Source organism: Heptranchias perlo, chromosome 20 (assembly GCF_035084215.1).
Source record: "Heptranchias perlo isolate sHepPer1 chromosome 20, sHepPer1.hap1, whole genome shotgun sequence".
NCBI lineage: Eukaryota > Metazoa > Chordata > Chondrichthyes > Hexanchiformes > Hexanchidae > Heptranchias > Heptranchias perlo.
The window spans coordinates 46,117,739-46,140,894 of NC_090344.1; the positions used below are offsets into that span (position 1 = coordinate 46,117,739).

A 23,156-nucleotide genomic window follows, 5' to 3' on the forward strand; every position below is an offset into this window, starting at 1 on the left:
CTGGCACTTGTCTGGCACGAATGTTACTTGCCACTTATCAGCCCAAGCCTGGATGTTGTCCAGGTCTTGCTGCATGCGGGCTCGGTCTGCTTCATTATCTGAGGGGTTGCGAATGGAACCGAACACTGTGCAATCATCAGCGAACATCTCCACTACTGACCTTATGATGGAGGGAATTGTGGGCATGTGCACATTTTGGCTGCTGTTCCAGACCTGAGACCATTAACTTTATCTCCCTTCTTTATTCTCTTGGCCACCCCTCTTCTGCGTCCTCTACTTCCTGTCACTCAGTCATGCCACCTTTCATCTCTCCCCTCTTGGGAACTTTGTTCCCCCCCCAATCCCTACCCCAACCCTTCACTACTCCTCTGCTGCCATCCCAGGCTTCAGTCTCCCTTCGATAAGCCCACAGCCACCCTCTGTGCCTCTCTTGGCATTCTCCGAAGGGCCCCTTGAAGCTCTGCCTCTCCAGCACCAATCTTGACCCCTCCACTGCCTCTGTTGTCAGAGTGCTTGTCCGACATCCAGTCTTTCATGAGTAGCAATTCCTCCAGCTAAACATTGGGAAGACCGAAACCATCACCATCAGTTTCCGCAATAAACTCCATCCCCCCCCCCCTCCCCGGCCACTATCTCAGGCTGAACCTGACTCTTCATAACCTGTTCGCCCAAACTGAGTTTCCAATCCCATATCCTCTTAATCATAAAGACCGCTTATTCCCACCTCTGTAACATTGCCTGTCTCTGCCCCTTCCTCAGGTCATCTGCTGCTGAAACCCTCATCCATGCCTTTGTCACCTTTGGACTTGACTATTGCAATGGGAATAAACTTCTGCTCATCCAAAACTCTGCTGCCTGTATCCTATCCCACACCAAGTACCACTCATCCATCAATACTGTCCTTTCTGACTTACACTGGCTCCCGGTCCACCAATACCTCAAGTTTAATATTCTTATGCTTATGCTGAAATCCTATCATGGCCTCATCCCTCCCTATCTCTGGAACCACCTACAACCCGAGAAACCTTTCCCCCTCGAACACTACAGTCCTCTGACGCTGGCCTCTTGTGCATTCCCTCCCTTAACGCCACCATTGGTGGCCATGCCTTCAGTCGTCCAGGCCCCTCACTCTGGTAATCCCTCCCTCAATCCCTCTTCTCCTTTAAGATGCCCCTTAAAACGCTTTGGTCACGTCTCCATGTATCTCCTTTTTGCTCGGTGTTCTTTTCTTCCTCACGCCTCTGTGAAGAGCCTTGGGACATTTTTCTTTCTACGTTAAAGCTGCAATACAAATGTGAGTCCTTGTCAAACGCTGGAACTTTGAAATTAAAACCGGAAATGCTGGAAACACTCAGCAGGTCAGTCAGCCCCTGGAGACCATCGGCAGGAGCGTGGGGGCGGGGCATTTGGGGGCGGGAGGGTCATGCGATGATACCTCCAGGAATATATCCAACCAGAGTTGGCAACCCCAGCGCCAGCTCCGAGATATATATGCGCACGAGAGAGAAAGAGTGGACCAAGTATAAAATGTAAAAAAAAATCTTTAACCAAAGGGAGTTGCTTTCCTGTTTCCCTTGAGTGAACCCTGTGCCAGGTTGTGGTTTGTTGTGTGTTATTGGTCAGTACACTTATTCAGGGTTGACTTTTCAAGCTCTTTAATATATGCAACATTACAGGACCCAAATGAAATGGGTACCTGTGAATATTCCACAAGGAGAACTGCATTCACCGATACAGCTTATGGACAGTCAGTATCTTGTACAATATCAAATTTGCATTGAATGCAACATTAAAAAATGAACACCAATTCTTTAGATACATCCATTAGACATTATTAAAAAGAGCCATATTATGGCCTTTACAGTCGGACTGCCACATTCCTCCCGACTCCGTATTGTTCATTTTTTTTTTAAAAACACGGTTTAGGCACCGTTACTCGTACTGGGCAGTCGGATGCTACAGGACGTAGTTCTGGCACCGAGGCTTGATCAGTGGACACGTTTTTGGCTATTCCAATGACATTGGTCTGAAGTCTTCCTTGCTGCTCTTGGAAAGAATCAAAAGGTGCGAGCATTGAGCAGTAATCACAGAGAGAAACCGACATGAGCGGAAACGCTGGACATCCCCATATTACAACACACAGCTTACCCAATAAATAAACCCCAGTGATCATTACAAGATAAACCAGTGAATCTTTGAACATGGAGCACTCTGAATACAGGTCAACAAAAAAACCCAATGACCCTTACAACCAGTCATTGTCAAATGGGACCATTTCGATCTTTGTTACCTCAGATTTTGGTCAATTGGCGACTTGAAAATGACATCTTAAGGCACATTTTCTCCTCCCTGCTGTGCAACTGTAGAGGCCAGTTGTGTTAACCAATTCTGAACCTGGTATTACTGCCACTTGTCCTCTAACACTGACCAAAATTACCCCTGTGCCTTCTGCAGAACAGTGACTCAACATCGGGCCTATTTAGTGTGCACCATGTGCTTTTACACGAGGCAAAAAAAAACCAGTTGCAAAAAGGGACCATGGCCTACGGCAAGAATCGTTGAACTCAAGACTTTTTTTTCAAGTGCTTGTAAAACAATGCTTTCCTGAGCCATGTCGAGGGTTGCCAACTCTGGTTGGATGTATTCCTGGAGGTTTCATCACATGACTTCCTCCCTCTCCCATTGGTTATTGAACATGTCCATTCACAGCACCCTGCCATCCCATGGCCAATTGGAAAGCGAACAGACTCTTTGTTACCCGATTGGACAGTCCTTGACTGTCAGTCAAACAGCATTTTACAACTGAGAAACAGAAGTGTTGAAAGGAAATGATTTTTGTTTTTAATGCCCCGATGATTTTTCTCCTGAGTTGTCCTCAATTCCTGGAGGGTTGGCAACCCCAGCCATGTCAGTATTGAGGATTATGCTGCCACCTTCTGCAACCAACATCAGACACTCCCGGGCAGTGGTGCTGACTTGTGTGAAACATTGAGGGAGCAGGACTGAAGCCCTGTGTGTGGATCCATTCAACACTGGAGTGGATCTAGTCATTCTTATCTGCAGTTAGGTTATGAGTTGTAAGGTGCTCACTGATAAGAGCCCTCTACAGATGTCAGTCCAATATCCAGAAGGCCATTCTGTACCCCTGACATAAATCTACTACTGCAATTCGTTCTGCTCGGACAATTTTCTGTGACTGATAATTGGACATTGGTCAGTGTTGAAGATGACACTGATGTCTGCTTTAGATGATCCGATGCATTAATTCATGCCAGTTTGCTCCACTAAAATCACAATATATACATGCATTACATCAAGGAATGAAATGTGGAAAATCTGAAATGTCTCAATTCATCATTAAAACATGCCCATTCTCATTTGGACAGCCGAGCCCAGACTTTTGGGTGTCTGCGCACACTGTCTGGGTATGCCGTCTGCGCACTGTCTGGGTACAGTACCTTTTTGCCTCTTGCACTCTAACGTTAATTCAGCCCCGCACAAAAATTTGCTGGTTTACAAAGTGCAGAAGTCAATTCAGAAGGCAAAACAACAAATTCCCCCTCCATTATTGAATTAAAATAATACAATAAAGGGCGCTATAAAATCACAGCTAAAGCAGGTTTAACCACAATTGCTTTGGCTTCTCCTGCAGTAGCTCAGGTTCGTTCCAATGTTGAGGGAGTTGCACAGTTTGTTTTTCACTCTGTTTCAATCATGAAAGAGTCCCTGACGTAGTTTTTAAAAAAAAAAATTCTGTCACATGGCTTAAGGTCTTTAAAAGATGAAAATATACATCCTTGACGTACTGTCGATACAAATGTACAAACATGTAAACTGGTGCATCCAATCGAGCAATTTACACATTGGTACCACTAAATAACTCAGCAAAATAACTTCACAGCACAGACAACAAGCCTTTCTGCATTTTCAAGCTCATTTGTCAAATTGGAGGAGGCACAGCAGAGGGTGGTAAATTCCTGCCTTACCAACAGGGGGTGCAGTAACTCCACATTCACCTGCTCCAGCTGAAATCTCTGTCAGCCACAATAACCATTGGAAAAATGGGAAGGTACATTGGGAAAAGGCATTATGGTGATATCCATGGTTACAATTCCAGCCCCCACCACCACCCCCATTTTTTTCCCCTGTTTACCTGTGCAGTGCTGCTCTCTGTTAATCAAGTGGGGCATTAGGACCCTGCAGACCCCTAACTTCGCCTGCCTTGCTTTGTGGGTCTGCCTCGCTGGAGTGATACAAGACAACGGTGACATTTCTCTGTCTCGCTGCGGAGGTTCAGGCCTTCTCCCCGAGTGATTCCACAACGCCAAGATCCTGCGCTTGTTAGGGATGCTGGTGAGGCCGGCATTTATTGCCCATCCCTAATTGCCCTCGAGAAGGTGGTGGTGAGCCGCCTTCTTGAACCGCTGCAGTCCGTGTGGTGAAGGTTCTCCCACAGTGCTGTTAGGAAGGGAGTTCCAGGATTTTGACCCAGCGACGATGAAGGAACGGCGATATATTTCCAAGTCGGGATGGTGTGTGACTTGGAGGGGAACGTGCGGTGGTGTTGTTCCCATGTGCCTGCTGCTCTTGTCCTTCCAGGTGGTAGAGGTCGCGGGCTTGGGAAATGCCGTCGAAGAAGCCTTGGCGAGTTGCTGCAGTGCATCCTGTAGATGGTACACACTGCAGCCACGGTGCGCCGGTGATGGAGGGAGTGAATACCCAGACATCCTCAGGTGTGTCGTCCAGTCCCCAGACTGGAAACCCGGATCGTCCCTTTACAGTGAGAGTGTCAGTAATAATAAGATGCCGAGTGCCCCCAGGTCAATTCAATTTGAATGAACATGACCCAGTCTATGAACAAACACACTGTGGCATCTCGTCGTGTTTTTTCTCTCTTGCTCTTCACATAGCCCATCAACCGGTTGCAATTTGTCCAGCCCAATGGGCTACTTGATTACACAACTCATTTAAACTCTGAACGGTGCGTGTGTGCTCCTGCTGTTAAGGTGTTCACCTTTCACCAGTCTACAAGGGTGCAGCAATACACAAACTGCTCACGTGAACAAAAGAAAAAAAAAACTTACGTTTATGCAGCGTCCGTCAGGTACATCAGCGTGTTCGACATACAATAAATGACTCTGAACTGCCTTGATTCATGCTGTGCATGGCAAGATCCCACAAACAGCAATGAGGCAAAGGGACAACTTGTGGTTGAGGGTAGAATGTTGGAAGTGGGGCTGCACTTTGCCCTGAAACAAATGTTCAAGTTAAAGTGCATTAGGAGGCTTTCAAGAGGTCTTGTTGCAGGTGGCACCAATGTCTAGTTTAAAATGCTGACGTATGCACCGTCCCTCCACTAATCCAAGTCCATGGTTCTCACCAGTGGTTTCAATACCCTTTCCCCACTCATTGACCTCAACGTCTCATCGTTTCCTCTTCCAAGGCTTGTTCCATCTCCAACATCACCAAGAAGCTCTGGCGACAAAGCTGAAAAGGGACACAATGAGGATTCCCAACTCCTCAGCCATAAACCATCAGACTGTCAGCAAACAGCCAATCTCTTGGGGATTAAACATTGAGATTAAGCATCATTCAAGGCAGGGCCTTGCTACTCACTCGATGCTGGATCCAAAAGAGAAAGAAGCAATCGCTTTCTGATTTGTTCTGGCTGGCGACGTTAAGATGGAACCATCCCTCCCATCCATCGTCCATTGGAAGTTCCAATCGACCCCACGCTGCCCAATTGGAACAGGATGGTGCAATTCTAACCACCAGATGTCACCACTCCATTTAGCCTGAGGTGACAAACCTCCTCCCCACGCCAACTCTTTCTCCACCTCATGGGGCTCAAACCCCGTCTTGGGAACCCTGAAAATTTGGATGCGCGCGCATGCGAATTTAGGGTTGGCCAAAATAACCTCCATCAGAACTGGAAACGACAAAGCACCCAAGAGGGAAATGGGGAAGGTGCAAATTGAAAAAAAAAGCAAGGAATCATCTTTTCCACCCCTTACTGCCAAGTTACTCATTGTGCACTCATCAACTCAGGCAAAATATGGCTGGGCCGCATAAAAACAATAAGCCCTTTTTGATCCGCCTTTAGAGTTATATATAGATATATATATATACACATATGTATATTATAATTATAAATATGTATATTATATATATATGTATACTGTGGCACTGATTCATCCCTCTGCACCACCGAGTTCAAACGTCATCATTTTCTTCACATCCAAGATAAACCTGAGACGACAATATTGAGGCGACTGTCCAAAAAGGGTCCAGTGGGATTCTGGCTGGTTTTCACCAGATGATGTCAGGTGACTGTGGGCGTCCTGACCGGTGAGGTGGAGTTGGATGTGGCATTGTTTGAGTTCGCGTGAGGCACGAGGTTGGAATTTGCATTGGTTGTGCTGATGGTGTAATCGTGGGGCTGCAACACAAACAGAAACATCGCAGCAATTATTGAGTGTCACCGTACCATCGTCTCAAAACTGGAGTCACTTTGTACCCTCTGACTCCTCAATCCAGCAAAACAGACAAGTTCTCTTTCCAGGTTCGAACAATTTCTGATTTCACAGTTATTCGACTGGCGTGCAACTCTCCAACCATCCAGTTTGTTTCTCTTTCTCCCCACGTGGAAATCTAGATGAAACGCCCCAAAACAAAAGCAGCGCAGGATACCAATAAGGTTGAAAATACAAGATGAGGTGAATCAAAAGGTAGTGACACCAAGCTTGAGTTTTTAAAAGCAGGAGGAAGGAAAGACTGAAGGAGGTGAAAAGTCAACAACAACAGCTTGCATTTATATAGCGCCTTTAACATAGTAAAACATCCCAAGGTGCTTCACAGGAGCGTAATCAGATCAAATTTGACACCGAACCACATGAGGAGATATCTGGACAGGTGAAAGAGGTAGGTTTTAAGGAGGGTCTTAAAGGAGGAGAGAGGTTCAGGGAGAGAATTCCAGAGCTTCGGGCCGAGGCAGCTGAAGGCGCGGCCGCCAATGGTGGAGCGATTAAAATCAGGGTTGCGCAAGAGGCCAGAATCGGAGGAGTGCAGAGATCTCAGAGGATTGTAGGGCTGGAGGAGGTATCAGAGATAGGGAGGGGGCGAGGCCACAGAGGGATTTGAAAACAAGGATGAGAATTTTAAAAGTCAAGCCAGTGCTGGAGACAGTGCCCCGAGTCTTGATTGCAACACAGTGTGGGTGAAGTGAAGAGCAGGAATGCATGGGACATTTGTAATTTGAGCGGAACAAGGAAGAAAAACTCCGAAGGCCAAAGTTTTACGATTTCACAACTAAAGACTGAATGAGAATGAATATATTAAATGTGCCACTTTTCAAGTCAAGTGCTTTGTGAATTGCTAACGCTGCTTTGATTTGGAGACTGCACTTTGTTTTGTAAGCCATGATAGCAAAAGAAATATGGATCTATTGTTTTAAGACATTTATAATGAATACGCCATTGTGGTGTTCGAGCGGGGAGCATTCCCACTTGCCCACACTGGCATCGTTCAATCATCATTTCGGAATTTGTTGAGTTTAGTTTGAGTTTAGTGTCAAGACTTTTGGCATAGAACAGAAAAGTCCACGCCACAGGGATTTTATGATGCCTTCGTGCTACAAGTCATTTGCTTGTCATTCCCTGGTCTGTTCAGGCCAAGCAGAAAAGGCAGACAGATGACCCGGTCTCAGGACTCAATCCCACTCTGAGCTCGCTGGGAGGAGCAGTGCAGATGTGCCTAAGGCTCTCCCTTTATCGCTCTCCTGTGGGGTTGGCGTCAGACTTACATCCTGCCATTGGTCACGGCTCGCCAGCAGTCGCTGGTTACCGACTCAGGTACCCCGTGCGACAGAGCCCTGTGTGCGAGCTGTGCAACGGACAACATCCTGATCAGTAATGTTCCATCTCCAAGAGGATCGAGACTCATCTCCAAAAGACAATTCTCTCTGTGAATCTGACTGTCACCTGCCTCTTTCGAATACTTCCCTCTTGAACACAAGACGTCGGACACCCACATCGTGTTACCCCTAAAAGTCTCCGCTGACTTCACGTTTCTCAGCCTGGGTTCCCGCTGCAGAATACTGTCCAGCGATCTCGATTGGAAAGTAAAGCTGCATGGCCATCACAACATCCCCACATGGTCAAATAGCCCCCCCCCCCACCGCTTCCCCCCAATCACGGTGTGGGCTCATGCACTAGTTTGGTCAGGGTCTAGAGAACAATCAGCACAGTGGAACTGTGCCCCTGAATCAATGCCGTCAAGCAGAGGGCAGCTGAAGAGAGTCAAACCCGGTTGGATTTTGTTCCTCGACACATTGCCTGCCCTAGATGTGTTTTAAATCTGCTTGCTCCACTCCTTCACAGTCAGTCACGCTCACGGCCCTGGTCTGAACACAGCTACAAACGTATCTCCTGACCAACCTAAACCAACACATTCCTGAGTGTGCAAAGGTATCCAGATTGTAACAACACCCAATTTTTTATTGTCGCGAGATTTTTAAAAAAGGGAACCAATCCTTACATGCCGTCGGAAAATCCGGTCAAGCAGGCTCCTTTTGGGTGGTTCTGGAAGCTGGTTCATATCCAGATCTGGAGATCTGGTCCCATTTGGTCCAAATACATTCAGTTCCTTGAAGCATTCCGTCTCAATCATCTGGACAAACAGTGGGTGTGGGGGGGGGGAGATAAAATCAGAATAAATACTTGGCTGCTCTCCGTCCCTGACGCTGCCTCGTTATCTCGGACAGTTGGATGGGGAAGTGGAGCCTGAGGGCGGGGGATATCAGATTCTGATCTGATTGGCTGGGACAGATTATCAATGCGTTTCCACCCCCAGCTGTGTTTATGGGCAGATGTTTCCCGACTGTCAGTTTCCTCCAAGGGAGGGGTGAAGAAGAGACAGAGGTGAGGAACAACTCTAGAAAGGTCAAGGTACTGGGTGCGAATGAAGGCAGAGAGAAAGAAAAAGGACGAAAGCCTTTCAGAGCACTTCACAGGCAACAAAGTACTTTTGAAGGGTGACACTGTAAGAAAGCACAGCCGCCAACTTGTACACAAACAGCAGTGAGATAAATAACCAGATAATCTGATTTGGCAGTGATGGGTGAGGAATAAATATTGGCCAGGACACCCTACGTTCCTTCAAATAGTGCTGTGGGGTCTTTAACATCCACCCAGACAGGCAGACTGTTGGTAACATCTCATCTGACAAGACAGCACTCCCCGAGTACTGCACTGGACTGTCAGTCTGGACCGGGTCTTGGGGCTTCCAATGGGTCAGCACCATCAGTGAAGCACATGGATGAGACAATGTGATTTCCAGCTGCTGGAAAAAAAAATTCTTTTTCTGTCTAAACTACTGTTTGTGAGAACTTATTTTCACAGAAGAATGGTTGGAAACTTGCCGAGAGCCCGAAGGGAGGAGGAGAGCTGATAAAATCACAGTTTGCGGCAGTGGTGAATTCTCTGTGTACTGCAGGGTTACAAGAGTGTTGACAGCAGGAGATTTATTTTCTAGCACAGTCCAGGCTCAAACCCCTGCCCCCTGCCCCCCCAAAACACTCTGATTTTTGACGCATTATTTGTTCGCATTGTATAATTCTGCTATTCGAGCCAAAAATAATTTCTCATGAGAAGAGTCGCAGATATTTTAAATATAGAATCATACTGCAAAAAAGGAGCCCATTCGGCCCATCATGCCTGTGCCGGCTCTTTGAAAGAGCTATCCAATTAGTCCCATTCCCCTGCTCTTTCCCCACAGCCCTGTAATTTTTTTTCTTTTTCACGTATATGAAACTAACAAGGAGTTGAACAAAGTTCACCCCAACTTTACAGGGTCCAGATCCTTTCATCAGAATCTAGAGCCAAATACATAAGGATTATTAGTTTATACCAATGTCCCCAAGCAGCTATACAGTCGACATGGACAAGACAAAGCTTACTAAATGTCCCACTGGTTTCTTTGCACAGAGTGTGGTGAGAATGTGGAACTCCTGACACATGGTGTGGTTGTCGCAGACAGCATTAACGCATATATGAGGGAAAAAGGGTGGGAAGAGGTCGTTCGAGCAAGAGGAGGCTTGTGTGGAGTATCATATAGAGGGTACAGTGGTGTAGTGGTTATGTTACTGGACCAGTAATCCAGGGACCTGGACTAATAATTCAGTTGAACTTGAGTTCAAATCCCACCATAGCAGCTTGAGAATTTCAATCCAGTTCAAAAAAAATCTGGCAATAAAACACCAGTATCAGTAAAAGTGACCAGGAAGTTGTCGGATTGTCGTCAAAACTCAATTGGTTCACTAACGCCCTTTAGGGAAGGAAACCTGCCGTCCTTACCCGGTCTGGGCCTATGTATGACTCCAGTCCCACACCAACGTAGTTGCCTCTGAATTGCCAACTAAAGTGGCCCAGCAAATCACTCTGTTCCATCATCACCTTCTCAGGGCAACTAGCGATGGGAATTCAATGTCGGTCTTGCCAGACACGCTCGCATGAATGAATAATAAAAAAATAAATAAACACCAGTTGGGCCAAATGGCCTGTTTCTATGCTGTCGATTTTATGTAATTCCATTTCCCAGATACGTGGCAGTCAAATAGCCTGGATTGAGGTGATACTGGTTTAACTATCTTAAATAAACAATTTTTTAAACTCATTAATTTCAGGAGTGATAAGGGCAAGTCAACATGGTTGAGATAAAACCTGAGAATCAACTGCAGCGTCACAGTTGAAGAGGACTCATTTCTGTTCTTGACACTCACCAGACTGCTGTGCACTTCAAACATTTCCAACACTTTCAGTTCAGTAATTACCGCATGTGATAATCGGATTCACAAGCTTGATGCTTTCATATGGTTTTCCTCTGTTAGTTTAATGGGGGGTGTTAACTCATTGAAAATGAGCAAGTTAACATCTCTGTTAAAAGAGGGGATGTTACACAAACACATAAACATTTGTCCGCTCTTGTCACGTTGCTCTTTCGATCCTGTCAAAAAAGATTCATTCTCCCGTCCGGGAGCGATTTGCAGGAAGAGGAGCAGGGAGCTCGACTTTGTGCTGTCAGGCAGATCAGACTGACTGCCTCCTGTCTGGAGTCAGCAACCTCTTGTACTCTTGACGATCACAGTCGGTTATCACCTTTCCCCGTGGACTCTGAGAACTCCAACATGGAAGGTGCAGGCTCATCTCGCCGTTCAGTGCTCGTTAAGAATGGCACCTCGGCCAGGAGAGAGAGCCTGAACCGGACGGGCAGTTGTTGGCATGTATGCTGCAGCAAGGTCGGATTGAGAAAGGCACTGGCAGAAACGACCCAAGCAATTTGTTTCCTGTGGTGAAGGGTTCGAATACCACAAGGCACAGGTCGGAAACGAGGAAGTTAGGGATAAGCAGGCAAGTCAGGAGGAACATTTTTACCCAAAGGTTAAGGGAGCTGTTGATTAAGTTCACAGAGAAGACCCATTGAAGCAAATAATGTAAATGAGTTCATGGACTAATTAAAGAAAGGGACTGAGGGACAGGTTAGATGGTGGGGTTAATCTATGAAGAAGGGATAAGCTTATTCGGCCTGACAACCTCATCCCTGCTGCTGACAATTTTCATATTCCTTTAAAGTCCTCAATCGCAGGCTAACTGTGACATTGTCTACAATACAGGAGATAGCTTGTACCTTACCTCGTTTTGCCAAGGGATTGGAACACTGCCTGTAGCAAATTTCACATAGAAGTCATTGTCAGTTTGGTCCAAGTAAACCCCTTTCACTGTGGAGAACTGTTCAATGTCCAGCACATCCTTGCAGTAAACAGCTCGAGGCTACAGGTGGAAAACACACAAACAACACAGTTAAAAAACCAACACAATCATTGACACAGCAGCCATGTTTTGGGAAGGACTGGGACAAAAGCCATGTTTATTGGACCTGTCGATCTAACACAACTGATGAGTTCTTTCCGAGACAATTTTTGCACCAAAATCAGACAGGCCAAAGGTAACTTAACCCACAAAGAAAAAATTACCATCCCGGTACTGAAGGTTTCATAGAAGGAGGCAATCAACAGCAACTAGGAGAAACACAAGAGACTGACATACACTGGGAACAAATCAGCTCCAAGGTTCAGACAGTCATAAAACACACAAGCAAACATCGATGGGTGTATCGATATCAGCTCAACCTTGACATTAAATGATCACCTCAATATGCCCGACACCCAGTCAATAATTTAAATCCAAATTTCCAGATAGGAATTTGACGAAAAAGGTCCATCTCGTTCGCCTTCTGCCATCCTGGTAGTTACATGATACAATGAGAGTTGTTGACTAATGATAGTAATCAATCTCTATCAATGAGTCGACAACAGACCCAGACATGAGGTGAGGAAATCCCCCAGTGATGGAGAGCTTTGGGAACACAGGTCTAAAGTCACCTGTTCCTCCCGAGTACGCTCCACTCACCACACGTCATGTCTCAGATTGCTCATACATTGCACCCCAAAATGTTATTTTCTGAAAGAAATCTACCTCATGTTCATTTGAATGAATCAATCCCAACTGCTTCCACCGCCTCCCTGGTGGCCCGTTCCGTAGACTGACCACTCCCTCACTGAAATATCGTCTCCGCAGATTAGTTTTGAATTCACCCCCTTTCAAGCGCAGATCATTATCCTCTGGATCTACTGCATACACACTCCACTCTGCTCTTTGTAACATTCTAATAGTATCCAAGACGGTGAATGATTCGGAGCAGGTGAAACCCAAGCACTACCTCAAGCTAAATCCCGGCAGCAGGACAAGGGAACTCGGGCCCAAACCGCCAAAAGAAATTTCGCACCGAGATCACTGGGATGATGCTCAATATGTGGAATGGACTTCTAAGTCGGGGAGTGGGAGCAAACACCTGGAATCATTTCAGTTGGATGGTGTGATGCATGGGTCGGAATGTCCGAAATGGCTTTCATCGTCTGTGTCTAACTTGACGCAGATGGAACCAAAGTTATGTGGGCTCGCTAAAGACTCAGACACGCTGTTCTGGTGTCACTGACCAACTCATCACAGAATCTTACAGCACATAAGGAGGCCATTCGGCCCATTATGCCTGTGCCAGCTCTTTGAAAGAGTTATCCAATTAGTCCCACTCCCCTGCTGCTTTCCCCATCGCCCCTGCCAATTTTTCCCCTTCATGTATTTATCCAATTCCCTTTTGAAAGTTACTACTGAATCTGCTTCCACCGCCCTTTCAGGCAGTGCATTCCAGATCAAAACAATTCACTGCGTAAAAAAAATTCTCCTCATCTCCCCCCTGGTTGTTCTGCCAATTACTTTAAATCGTGTCCTCTGGTTACTGACCCTCCAGTCAGAGGGTCATTCCTAACACGGGGCAATGAAGGAGTCATTTTGCATTTTGAAATCAGTATTTGAAAAATAAGATTCCAATATGTAAATCTTGCCATAAAATAAACACTTTTTCATTGAAAAGCAAAGAACTTGCATTTATATAGCGCCTTTCATGTCCTCAGGACGTCCCAAAGTGCTTCACAGCCAATTAATTACTTTTGAAGGGTCATCGCTGTGGAAATGTGGGGAAACATGAATGTGACATCCCATACTGCCCGTCCCTCCCTCCCTCCCTTCCTCCCGCACCCCACACCAGCACACACTTACATCTGGTACAAAAGAAGGTTCCAGCATGCCGGCCTCCAGCCTCTTGAAATTTATGCATTTGAAGAATGGATGTCCCTTCACCTCATTGGCTCCCTCTGCTTTACAACCGAGTCTCTGCTTTGGATCTTTGGTCAGTAGCTGGGAAGACAAAGTATTGGGTCAGGCAAATTCCATCCTCAAGAGATCTGCCTGGGGCTTTTCCCTTATGCCATTTATCATCCCCCCCACCCCCAGCCAGGAGGAAGGCTGGAGACCTGTGTCTTGTGTAGCATTCAAAATTAACCACAAGGAATCCGTGCAGAGCATCTCTGAATTTTACAGAGTTGTTCTTCTGAAACTGCAGGTATGGTGCCCATACATCACCTTCCTCCTTCCTGCACTGAACACAAGCCTCGTTATGCTCTCTTCCACTCTATACTCATTCTTTCTGTCCCAGGACCTCACTCAGTCTCACTTTGCTCTTACAAGTCGACAAGGCTTGTCAAAATCCCACTTATATTACAGGGCCAATTTCCACGGAGAAGGAATTCAATTCTGAACGAATTTGGCGAAGACCCTGTTTCGACGTCAGGAGAAAGTCCTTTGCAGGACCAGAACCATGTGAGGTCCATGCCGGTGGACGTGGTCTCAACCCAAGGTGGAAGAGCCAACCTCAGCCCACCAGCAGCTGTTCATATTTCCCGACACCACAGTGATCAGAAGGATACTGGCAATACCCTTCACAAGGAGGGTTTCATTGCCTCCGATTGCAATGGTGGTCTCACGACAACGTGTCCATCTGCCTCCTCTTCCCCTTTGATTCTTTTCAACCTGGATGGTGTCCCTGCACTCTCAGACTAGGTTTGCAAATAAAATCACCCCCCCGCCCCGCCCGACTTCTCTGAAGTGCTTTATCCCGTCTTGCTGTACAACGGTCAGGAACGCACCATTTCCAGGGTTCGGGGGGCACCATCCTGCGTTCTACCCCTGCACATACTGCACCTCACCTTTACACTCAAGGACCAATAAATATTCCTGTGCACGTGCATACAAGGTCACTCATGTACAAGATGACCGGGTCCACTCTCAACCCTAAACCAGTGTCCGTTCTTCCACACAAGTACTTAGTGATAAACTGGAATCCATTCAACTTTTGATGCTGGTTCAGGAATTCGACTGCAATGTTCTCGAGAAGAAGGATCAAACATTGACATTGAAAAGAAGACGAGCCAGTGTTTTGGTGGTTTTCATTGGTCACTTAACTCCGAGGGTTCGTCGCTCACCATGTGCGAGATGCAAGAATGGGTGGGAAAACAGCCCAGTGTTTGGTGCAGAGCAGGAGTCTGAGCTGGGATGCCCTTGATTGCTGTTGCTGTGTTCCTCACGGAGAAATGCAAATATTTGCCTTTCGTGCTAAACAGTTTGAGCCAAATCAAAGAGCAACATTTTCTGCCACTTAACATTTGAAAGGCTCAAACAACAAGTGTAAAACGATGGCTAACGGGACAGTGACTCGGTGCTGTAACCTCCCGTTTAAACCTTTTAGTCTAGGGATTTTTTTGCTATGAAAATATTTGCCTCTGTGCTAACTCCTTCAGGGACTTGTGCCAGGAGCCAGGTGAGGCTCTGGTCTCCCAGGGCTGGCCCGTTTTTGCTTTCAACTCACAACTGTCACACCAAAACAAACCTCAACAGTACAGGAGGAGCTCCTCAAACATCAGAAACTGCTTCATTAATGTTGCCATTCTGCCTTGAAGAACCTAGAGCATCGGGGATGTTATTCGACCATGGTGGGTATCACATCTGAACCCGACCCTGTCCCCACCTGATACCCACGTTTGTACATTTAATGGCACAAGTGACTGCATGGAGATCAGGGAGAAGGAAGCCCATCTGATCTTTGTTCCCCCCCCCCCGACCCTCCTCTGAGGGTAACTACAGTACCCCAAAGGCTGAGATCAGCTGAACCAGCACTGACTGAGGACCAAAACTTCCAATCCATTCGCGATCACTGGGTTTTCTACTGGCAACATCAGAAACATGAACCTTCCCGTTTGCAATGAACCACGTGCAGCTCCTGCGACTCACCATCTGACAGATGTGCTTGGCGTCCTCTGTGAACTTGTCGCAGTATTCCTCCTCCTGCTCCTGCACCCGCTTCTCCAGCTCTTCCCGCTTCACCCGCTCTTTCCGAGCGCGGAACGGTGAATGGCCAGCTGTCATCTCGTAAATCAGGCAGCCCAGTCCCCACCAGTCAGGGCTCAGTGTATAGTGTTCATTGTTTATCACCTCTGGAGCTAGGAATGGGAGGAGGCAAAGTCAGGGACGAGAAGCAAAATATAAAAGACTTGCTCCAAAAATTAAGTGTGTGTGTGTGTGTGTGTGTGTGTGTGAAGTTTTCTTCAATCAAAATACAAACTGATGTTATTGGAGTGCACCTGACTGAGTTCCCGAGTCCGGCTGCTCTCAGCACCTGCTGCCTTGCTATTGAAGTCAGGAGAGAGGTAAGTGTGTGAAGCAGAATTGAACGAGGTGCGGTCGTCATGCAGGATTTGAAGGGAGAGTCATTTCACACCTAATGCTGAAAACTAACCATGTTCCCACCTGCTGGGAGAAATCACGACTGGGACTGTGCCCCAGGTCCTCGAAGGACACCGGACATTTTGGGTTTGGTTAAGCTCCTGATTCAGATTTTGGTTGACATCAGTCACGCTGTCAGTCAGCAAACGCTCGCACCCACAGAGCTGAAAACGGTGTTCTTCCCCCACCTCCCTCTTGCTGTTCACTGAGAGCTGGCATTAATTCCCCAACGTGCTATGGGCCCAGTCGCACTGAATGCCTCGGTTAAAGTTAGTTTAGGTGGGAGATGCAGGAGAGGAGACAAGGACTGAGGATGAAGACTCCACCCCCGGCCCGCCATGGCACCGTTCCCAGGACGTCCGAGTCAAGTCAGAAACCCTTCGAATCACTTCAGTCATGCGTTGGGGCAGAGGCATCTGTTTTACAATATTTAATCTGAATATTTGAATCGCACGCTCTTGGTTGAGAAGATGAAGGTTTTGGAAAATCACCGCTGCTTATAAACAAACCTCCTCAATTGGTCCATGCAGGGAGTGAGTAAACTCTGCGTAATGGAATCGTTTACGTGGAAAAATATGAATAAATAAATGATGTCGGCCCCACTGTTCCCAAAAAAACCCAGGATGTGTGCATTGCGGAAAGGTGTGCAGCTCACCCATATATCCGACCGTTCCCACCCGGCCACGGATTGTTTCTCCGTCTGGTATCGTCACTGCCAAGCCCAGGTCTGATAATCTGATGTGTCCTGTTCCAAACCAAACGCAAGAGATTTGACATTATTCTGGTGCTTTGTAACACTGGGGATTAATCGGAGTTTCCTGCCTGCACGGTACTAATGATCCTCAGGTTGGCCATAGTCTGAAATCCCAACTTGTCGTCGTGCTGCAGGCCAGTGATTGTACCACAGCTCCCAGTCACTGCCCCGTTTGGAAAGATTTGGGAAGATTCGACAAAATAATCCACCCACTGCAAATTTTCTCACCTTTTGTGGAGGCGGTGATTCACGCCCGGGGGGGTACGGTGATTCACGCCCGGGGGGTACGGTGAGTCACGCCCGGGGGGGTACGGTGAGTCACGCCCGGGGGGATACGGTGAGTCACGCCCGGGGGGTACGGTGAGTCACGCCCGGGGGGTACGGTGAGTCACGCCCGGGGGGTACGGTGAGTCACGCCCGGGGGGGTACGGTGAGTCACGCCCGGGGGGATACGGTGAGTCACGCCCGGGGGGGATACGGTGAGTCACGCCCGGGGGTTACGGTGATTCACGCCCGGGGGATACGGTGAGTCACGCCCGGGGGTTACGGTGATTCACGCCCGGGGGAGTACGGTGAGTCACTCCCCGGGGGGGTACGGTGAGTCACGCCCGCGGGGTACGGTGAGTCACGCCCGGGGGTTACGGTGAGTCACGCCCGGGGGGTACGGTGAGCCACGCCCGGGGGGGTACGGTGAGTCACGCCCGGGGGGATACGGTGAGTCACGCCCGGGGGGATACGGTGAGTCACGCCCGGGGGGATACGGTGAGTCACGCCCGGGGGGGATACGGTGAGTCACGCCCGGGGGTTACGGTGATTCACGCCCGGGGGATACGGTGAGTCACGCCCGGGGGTTACGGTGATTCACGCCCGGGGGAGTACGGTGAGTCACTCCCCGGGGGGGTACGGTGAGTCACGCCCCGGGGGGTACGGTGAGTCACGCCCCGGGGGGTACGGTGAGTCACGCCCCGGGGGGGTACGGTGAGTCACGCCCGGGGGGTACGGTGATTCACGCCCGGGGGATACGGAGAGTCACGCCCGGGGGATACGGTGAGTCACGCCCGGGGGGTACGGTGATTCACGCCCGGGGGATACGGTGAGTCACGCCCGGGGGGTACGGTGAGTCACGCCCGGGGGGTACGGTGAGTCACGCCCGGGGGGATACGATGAGTCACGCCCGGGGGGGATACGGTGAGTCACGCCCGGGGGGTACGGTGAGTCACGCCCGGGGGGTACGGTGAGTCACGCCCGGGGGGGTACGGTGAGTCACGCCCGGGGGGATACGATGAGTCACGCCCGGGGGGGATACGGTGAGTCACGCCCGGGGGTTACGGTGATTCACGCCCGGGGGATACGGTGAGTCACGCCCGGGGGTTACGGTGATTCACGCCCGGGGGAGTACGGTGAGTCACTCCCCGGGGGGGTACGGTGAGTCACGCCCGCGGGGTACGGTGAGTCACGCCCGGGGGTTACGGTGAGTCACGCCCGGGGGGTACGGTGAGCCACGCCCGGGGGGGTACGGTGAGTCACGCCCGGGGGGATACGGTGAGTCACGCCCGGGGGGTACGGTGAGTCACGCCCGGGGGGTACGGTGAGTCACGCCCGGGGGGGTACGGTGAGTCACGCCCGGGGGGATACGGTGAGTCACGCCCGGGGGGGATACGGTGAGTCACGCCCGGGGGTTACGGTGATTCACGCCCGGGGGATACGGTGAGTCACGCCCGGGGGTTACGGTGATTCACGCCCGGGGGAGTACGGTGAGTCACTCCCCAGGGGGGTACGGTGAGTCACGCCCGCGGGGTACGGTGAGTCACGCCCCGGGGGGTACGGTGAGTCACGCCCCGGGGGGGTACGGTGAGTCACGCCCGGGGGGTACGGTGATTCACGCCCGGGGGATACGGTGAGTCACGCCCGGGGGATACGGTGAGTCACGCCCGGGGGGTACGGTGATTCACGCCCGGGGGATACGGTGAGTCACGCCCGGGGGGTACGGTGAGTCACGCCCGCGGGGTACGGTGAGTCACGCCCGGGGGGGTACGGTGAGTCACGCCCGGGGGGTACGGTGAGTCACGCCCGGGGGGGTACGGTGAGTCACGCCCGGGGGGATACGGTGAGTCACGCCCGGGGGGTACGGTGAGTCACGCCCGGGGGGTACGGTGAGTCACGCCCGGGGGGTACGGTGAGTCACGCCCCGGGGGGTACGGTGAGTCACGTCCCGGGGGGTACGGTGATCCACGCCCGGGGGTTACGGTGATTCACACCCGGGGATTACGGTGATTCACACCCGGGGGGGGGGGGGGTACGGTGATTCACGCCCGGGGGTTACGGTGATTCACGCCCGGGGGTTACGGTGATTCACGCCCGGGGGGTTACGGTGATTCACGCCCGGGGGTTACGGTGATTCATGCCCGGGGGGGTTACGGTGATTCACGCCAGGGGGGGTTACGGTGATTCACGCCCGGGGGTTACGGTGATTCACGCCCGGGGGTTACGGTGATTCACGCCCGGGGGTTACGGTGATTCACGCCCGGGGGGGTTACGGTGATTCACGCCCGGGGGGGTTACGGTGATTCACGCCCGGGGGTTACGGTGAGTCACGCCTGGGGGTACGGTGAGTCACGCCCGGGGGGTACGGTGATTTACACCCGGGGATTACGGTGATTCACGCCCGGGGATTACGGTGATTCACGCCCGGGGGTTACGGTGATTCACGCCCGGGGGGGTTACGGTGATTCACGCCCGGGGGTTACAGTGATTCACGCCCGGGGGGGTTACGGTGATTCACGCCCGGGGGTTACGGTGAGTCACGCCTGGGGGTACGGTGATTTACGCCCGGGGGTACGGTGATTCACGCCCGGGGATTACGGTGATTCACGCCCGGGGATTACGGTGATTCACGCCCGGGGCATACGGTAATTCACGCCCGGGGATTACGGTGATTCTCGCCCGGGGGGTACGGTGATTCACGCCCGGGGGTTACGGTGAGTCACGCCCGGGGGTTACGGTGATTCACGCCTGGGGGTTACGGTGATTCACGCCCGGGGATTACGGTGATTTACGCCCGGGGATTACGGAGATTTACGCCCGGGGGAATACGGTGATTCATGCCCGGGGGATACGGTGAGTCGCGCCCGGGGGATTCATTGAGTCACGCCCGGGAGATACGGTGATTCACGCCTGGGTGGTACAGTGATTCACGCCTGGGTGGTACAGTGATTCACGCCCGGGGGTTACGGTGATTCACGCCCGGGGGGATACGGTGAGTCACGCCCGGGGGGGTTACGGTGATTCACGCCCGGGGGGGTTACGGTGATTCACGCCCGGGAGATACGGTGATTCACGCCTGGGTGGTACAGTGATTCACACCCGGGGGTTACGGTGATTCACGCCTGGGGGGATACGGTGAGTCACGCCCGGGGGGGTACGGTGATTCACGCCCAGGGGGGTACGGTGAGTCACGCCCGGGGGGTACGGTGAGTCACGCCCGGGGGGATACGGTGAGTCACGCCCGGGGGTTACGGTGATTCACGCCCGGGGGATACGGTGAGTCACGCCCGGGGGTTACGGTGATTCACGCCCGGGGGATACGGTGAGTCACGCCCGGGGGTTTACGGTGAGTCACGCCCGGGGGGTACGGTGAGTCACGCCCCGGGGGGTACGGTGAGTCACGCCCCGGGGGGGGTACGGTGAGTCACGCCCGCGGGGTACGGTGAGTCACGCCCCGGGGGGTACGGTGAGTCACGCCCCGGGGGGGTATGGTGAGTCACGCCCGGGGGGTACCGTGATCCACGCCCGGGGGGGGTACAGTGATCCACGCCCGGGGGTTACGGTGATTCACACCGGGGGGATACGGTGATTCACACCCGGGGGGGGGGGGGTGGGGTACGGTGATTCACGCCCGGGGGGGGGGGTGGGGTACGGTGATTCACGCCCGGGGGGGGGGGGTACGGTGATTCACGCCCGGGGGTTACGGTGATTCAGGCCCGGGGGGGTTACGGTGATTCACGCCCGGGGGGGTTACGGTGATTCACGCCCGGGGGTTACGGTGATTCACGCCCGGGGGGGGTTACGGTGATTCACGCCCGGGGGTTACGGTGATTCACGCCCGGGGGATACGGTGAGTCACGCCCGGGGGGTACGGTGATTCACGCCCGGGGGATACGGTGAGTCACGCCCGGGGGTTTACGGTGAGTCACGCCCGGGGGTTACGGTGATTCACGCCCGGGGGTTTACGGTGAGTCACGCCCGGGGGTTACGGTGATTCACGCCCGGGGGTTTACGGTGAGTCACGCCCCGGGGGTTTACGGTGAGTCACGCCCCGGGGGTTTACGGTGAGTCACGCCCGGGGGTTACGGTGATTCACGCCCGGGGGATACGGTGAGTCACGCCCGGGGGGTACGGTGATTCACGCCCGGGGGATACGGTGAGTCACGCCCGGGGGTTTACGGTGAGTCACGCCCCGGGGGTTTACGGTGAGTCACGCCCGGGGGTTACGGTGATTTACGCCCGGGGGATACGGTGAGTCACGCCCGGGGGGTACGGTGATTCACGCCCGGGGGGGTATGGTGAGTCACGCCCGGGGGTTTACGGTGAGTCACGCCCGGGGGGTACGGTGAGTCACTCCCGCGGGGTACGGTGAGTCACGCCCCGGGGGGTACGGTGAGTCACGCCCCGGGGGGGGTACGGTGAGTCACGCCCGCGGGGTACGGTGAGTCACGCCCCGGGGGGTACGGTGAGTCACGCCCCGGGGGGGTACGGTGAGTCACGCCCGCGGGGTACGGTGAGTCACGCCCCGGGGGGGTACGGTGAGTCACGCCCCGGGGGGGTACGGTGAGTCACGCCCCGGGGGGGTACGGTGAGTCACGCCCCGGGGGGGTACGGTGAGTCACGCCCGGGGGGTACCATGATCCACGCCCGGGGGGGTACAGTGATCCACGCCCGGGGGTTACGGTGATTCACACCGGGGGGATACGGTGATTCACACCCGGGGGTTACGGTGATTCACGCCCGTGGGGGGGGGTACGGTGATTCACGCCCGGGGGTTACGGTGATTCACGCCCGGGGGTTACGGTGATTCACGCCCGGGGGGTTACGGTGATTCACGCCCGGGGGTTACGGTGATTCACGCCCGGGGGGGTTACGGTGATTCACGCCCGGGGGTTACGGTGATTCACGCCCGGGGGGGTTACGGTGATTCAAGCCCGGGGGTTACGGTGAGTCACACCTGGGGGTACGGTGAGTCACGCCCGGGGGGTACGGTGATTTACACCCGGGGGTACGGTGATTCACGCCCGGGGATTACGGTGATTCACGCCCGGGGATTATGGTGATTCACGCCCGGGGGTTACGGTGATTCACGCCCGGGGGGGTTACGGTGATTCACGCCCGGGGGTTACAGTGATTCACGCCCGGGGATTACGGTGATTCTCGCCCGGGGGTACGGTGATTCACGCCCGGGGGTTACGGTGAGTCACGCCCGGGGGTTACGGTGAGTCACGCCTGGGGGGGTACGGTGATTTACGCCCGGGGATTACGGTGATTTACGCCCGGGGATTACGGTGATTTACGCCCGGGGGAATACGGTGATTCACGCCCGGGGGATACGGTGATTCACGCCTGGGTGGTACGGTGATTCACGCCCGGGGATACGGTGAGTCACGCCCGGGGGGGTACAGTGATTCACGCCCGGGGGTTACGGTGATTCACGCCTGGGGGGATACGGTGATTCACACCTGGGGGATACGGTGAGTCACGCCCGGGGGGGGGGGTACGGTGAGTCAAGCCCGGGGGTTACGGTGATTCACGCCCGGGGTTACGGTGATTCACGCCCGGGGGGGTTACGGTGATTCACGCCCGGGGGGGTTACGGTGATTCACGCCCGGGGGTTACGGTGAGTCACGCCTGGGGGGTACGGTGAGTCACGCCCGGGGGTACGGTGATTTACGCCCGGGGGTACGGTGATTCACGCCCGGGGAGTACGGTGATTCACGCCCGGGGATTACGGTGATTCACGCCCGGGGATTACGGTGATTCTCACCCGGGGGGTACGGTGAGTCACGCCCGGGGGTTACGGTGAGTCACGCCCGGGGGTTACGGTGAGTCACGCCCGGGGGTTACGGTGATTCACGCCTGGGGGGGGTACGGTGATTTACGCCCGGGGATTACGGTGATTTACG

General features: G+C 52.3%; 1 protein-coding gene across 2 annotated transcripts in view; it reads right to left on the reverse strand.

Moving 5' to 3' along the window:
• Positions 1 to 1,638: 1,638 nt before the first annotated feature.
• LOC137335798 (G protein-coupled receptor kinase 5-like) overlaps positions 1,639 to 23,156 on the reverse strand; it is a 169,579-nt gene continuing 148,061 nt past the window's right edge. The window contains exons 11-17 of one of the 2 annotated variants that reach the window (XR_010966497.1): positions 16,885 to 16,974; positions 15,738 to 15,946; positions 13,671 to 13,808; positions 11,688 to 11,825; positions 8,536 to 8,667; positions 4,154 to 6,439; positions 1,639 to 3,284 (exon numbers count right to left, since the gene is read on the reverse strand). Coding sequence is in view for 1 of the 2 variants with exons in the window: in XM_068001218.1 (XP_067857319.1) it covers positions 6,323 to 6,439; positions 8,536 to 8,667; positions 11,688 to 11,825; positions 13,671 to 13,808; positions 15,738 to 15,946; positions 16,885 to 16,974 (824 nt within the window). In the remaining variant the exon portion in view is untranslated. Of the gene's footprint in view, positions 6,440 to 8,535; positions 8,668 to 11,687; positions 11,826 to 13,670; positions 13,809 to 15,737; positions 15,947 to 16,884; positions 16,975 to 23,156 lie in introns of both variants that reach the window. The other variant, XM_068001218.1, reaches the window with a different exon arrangement.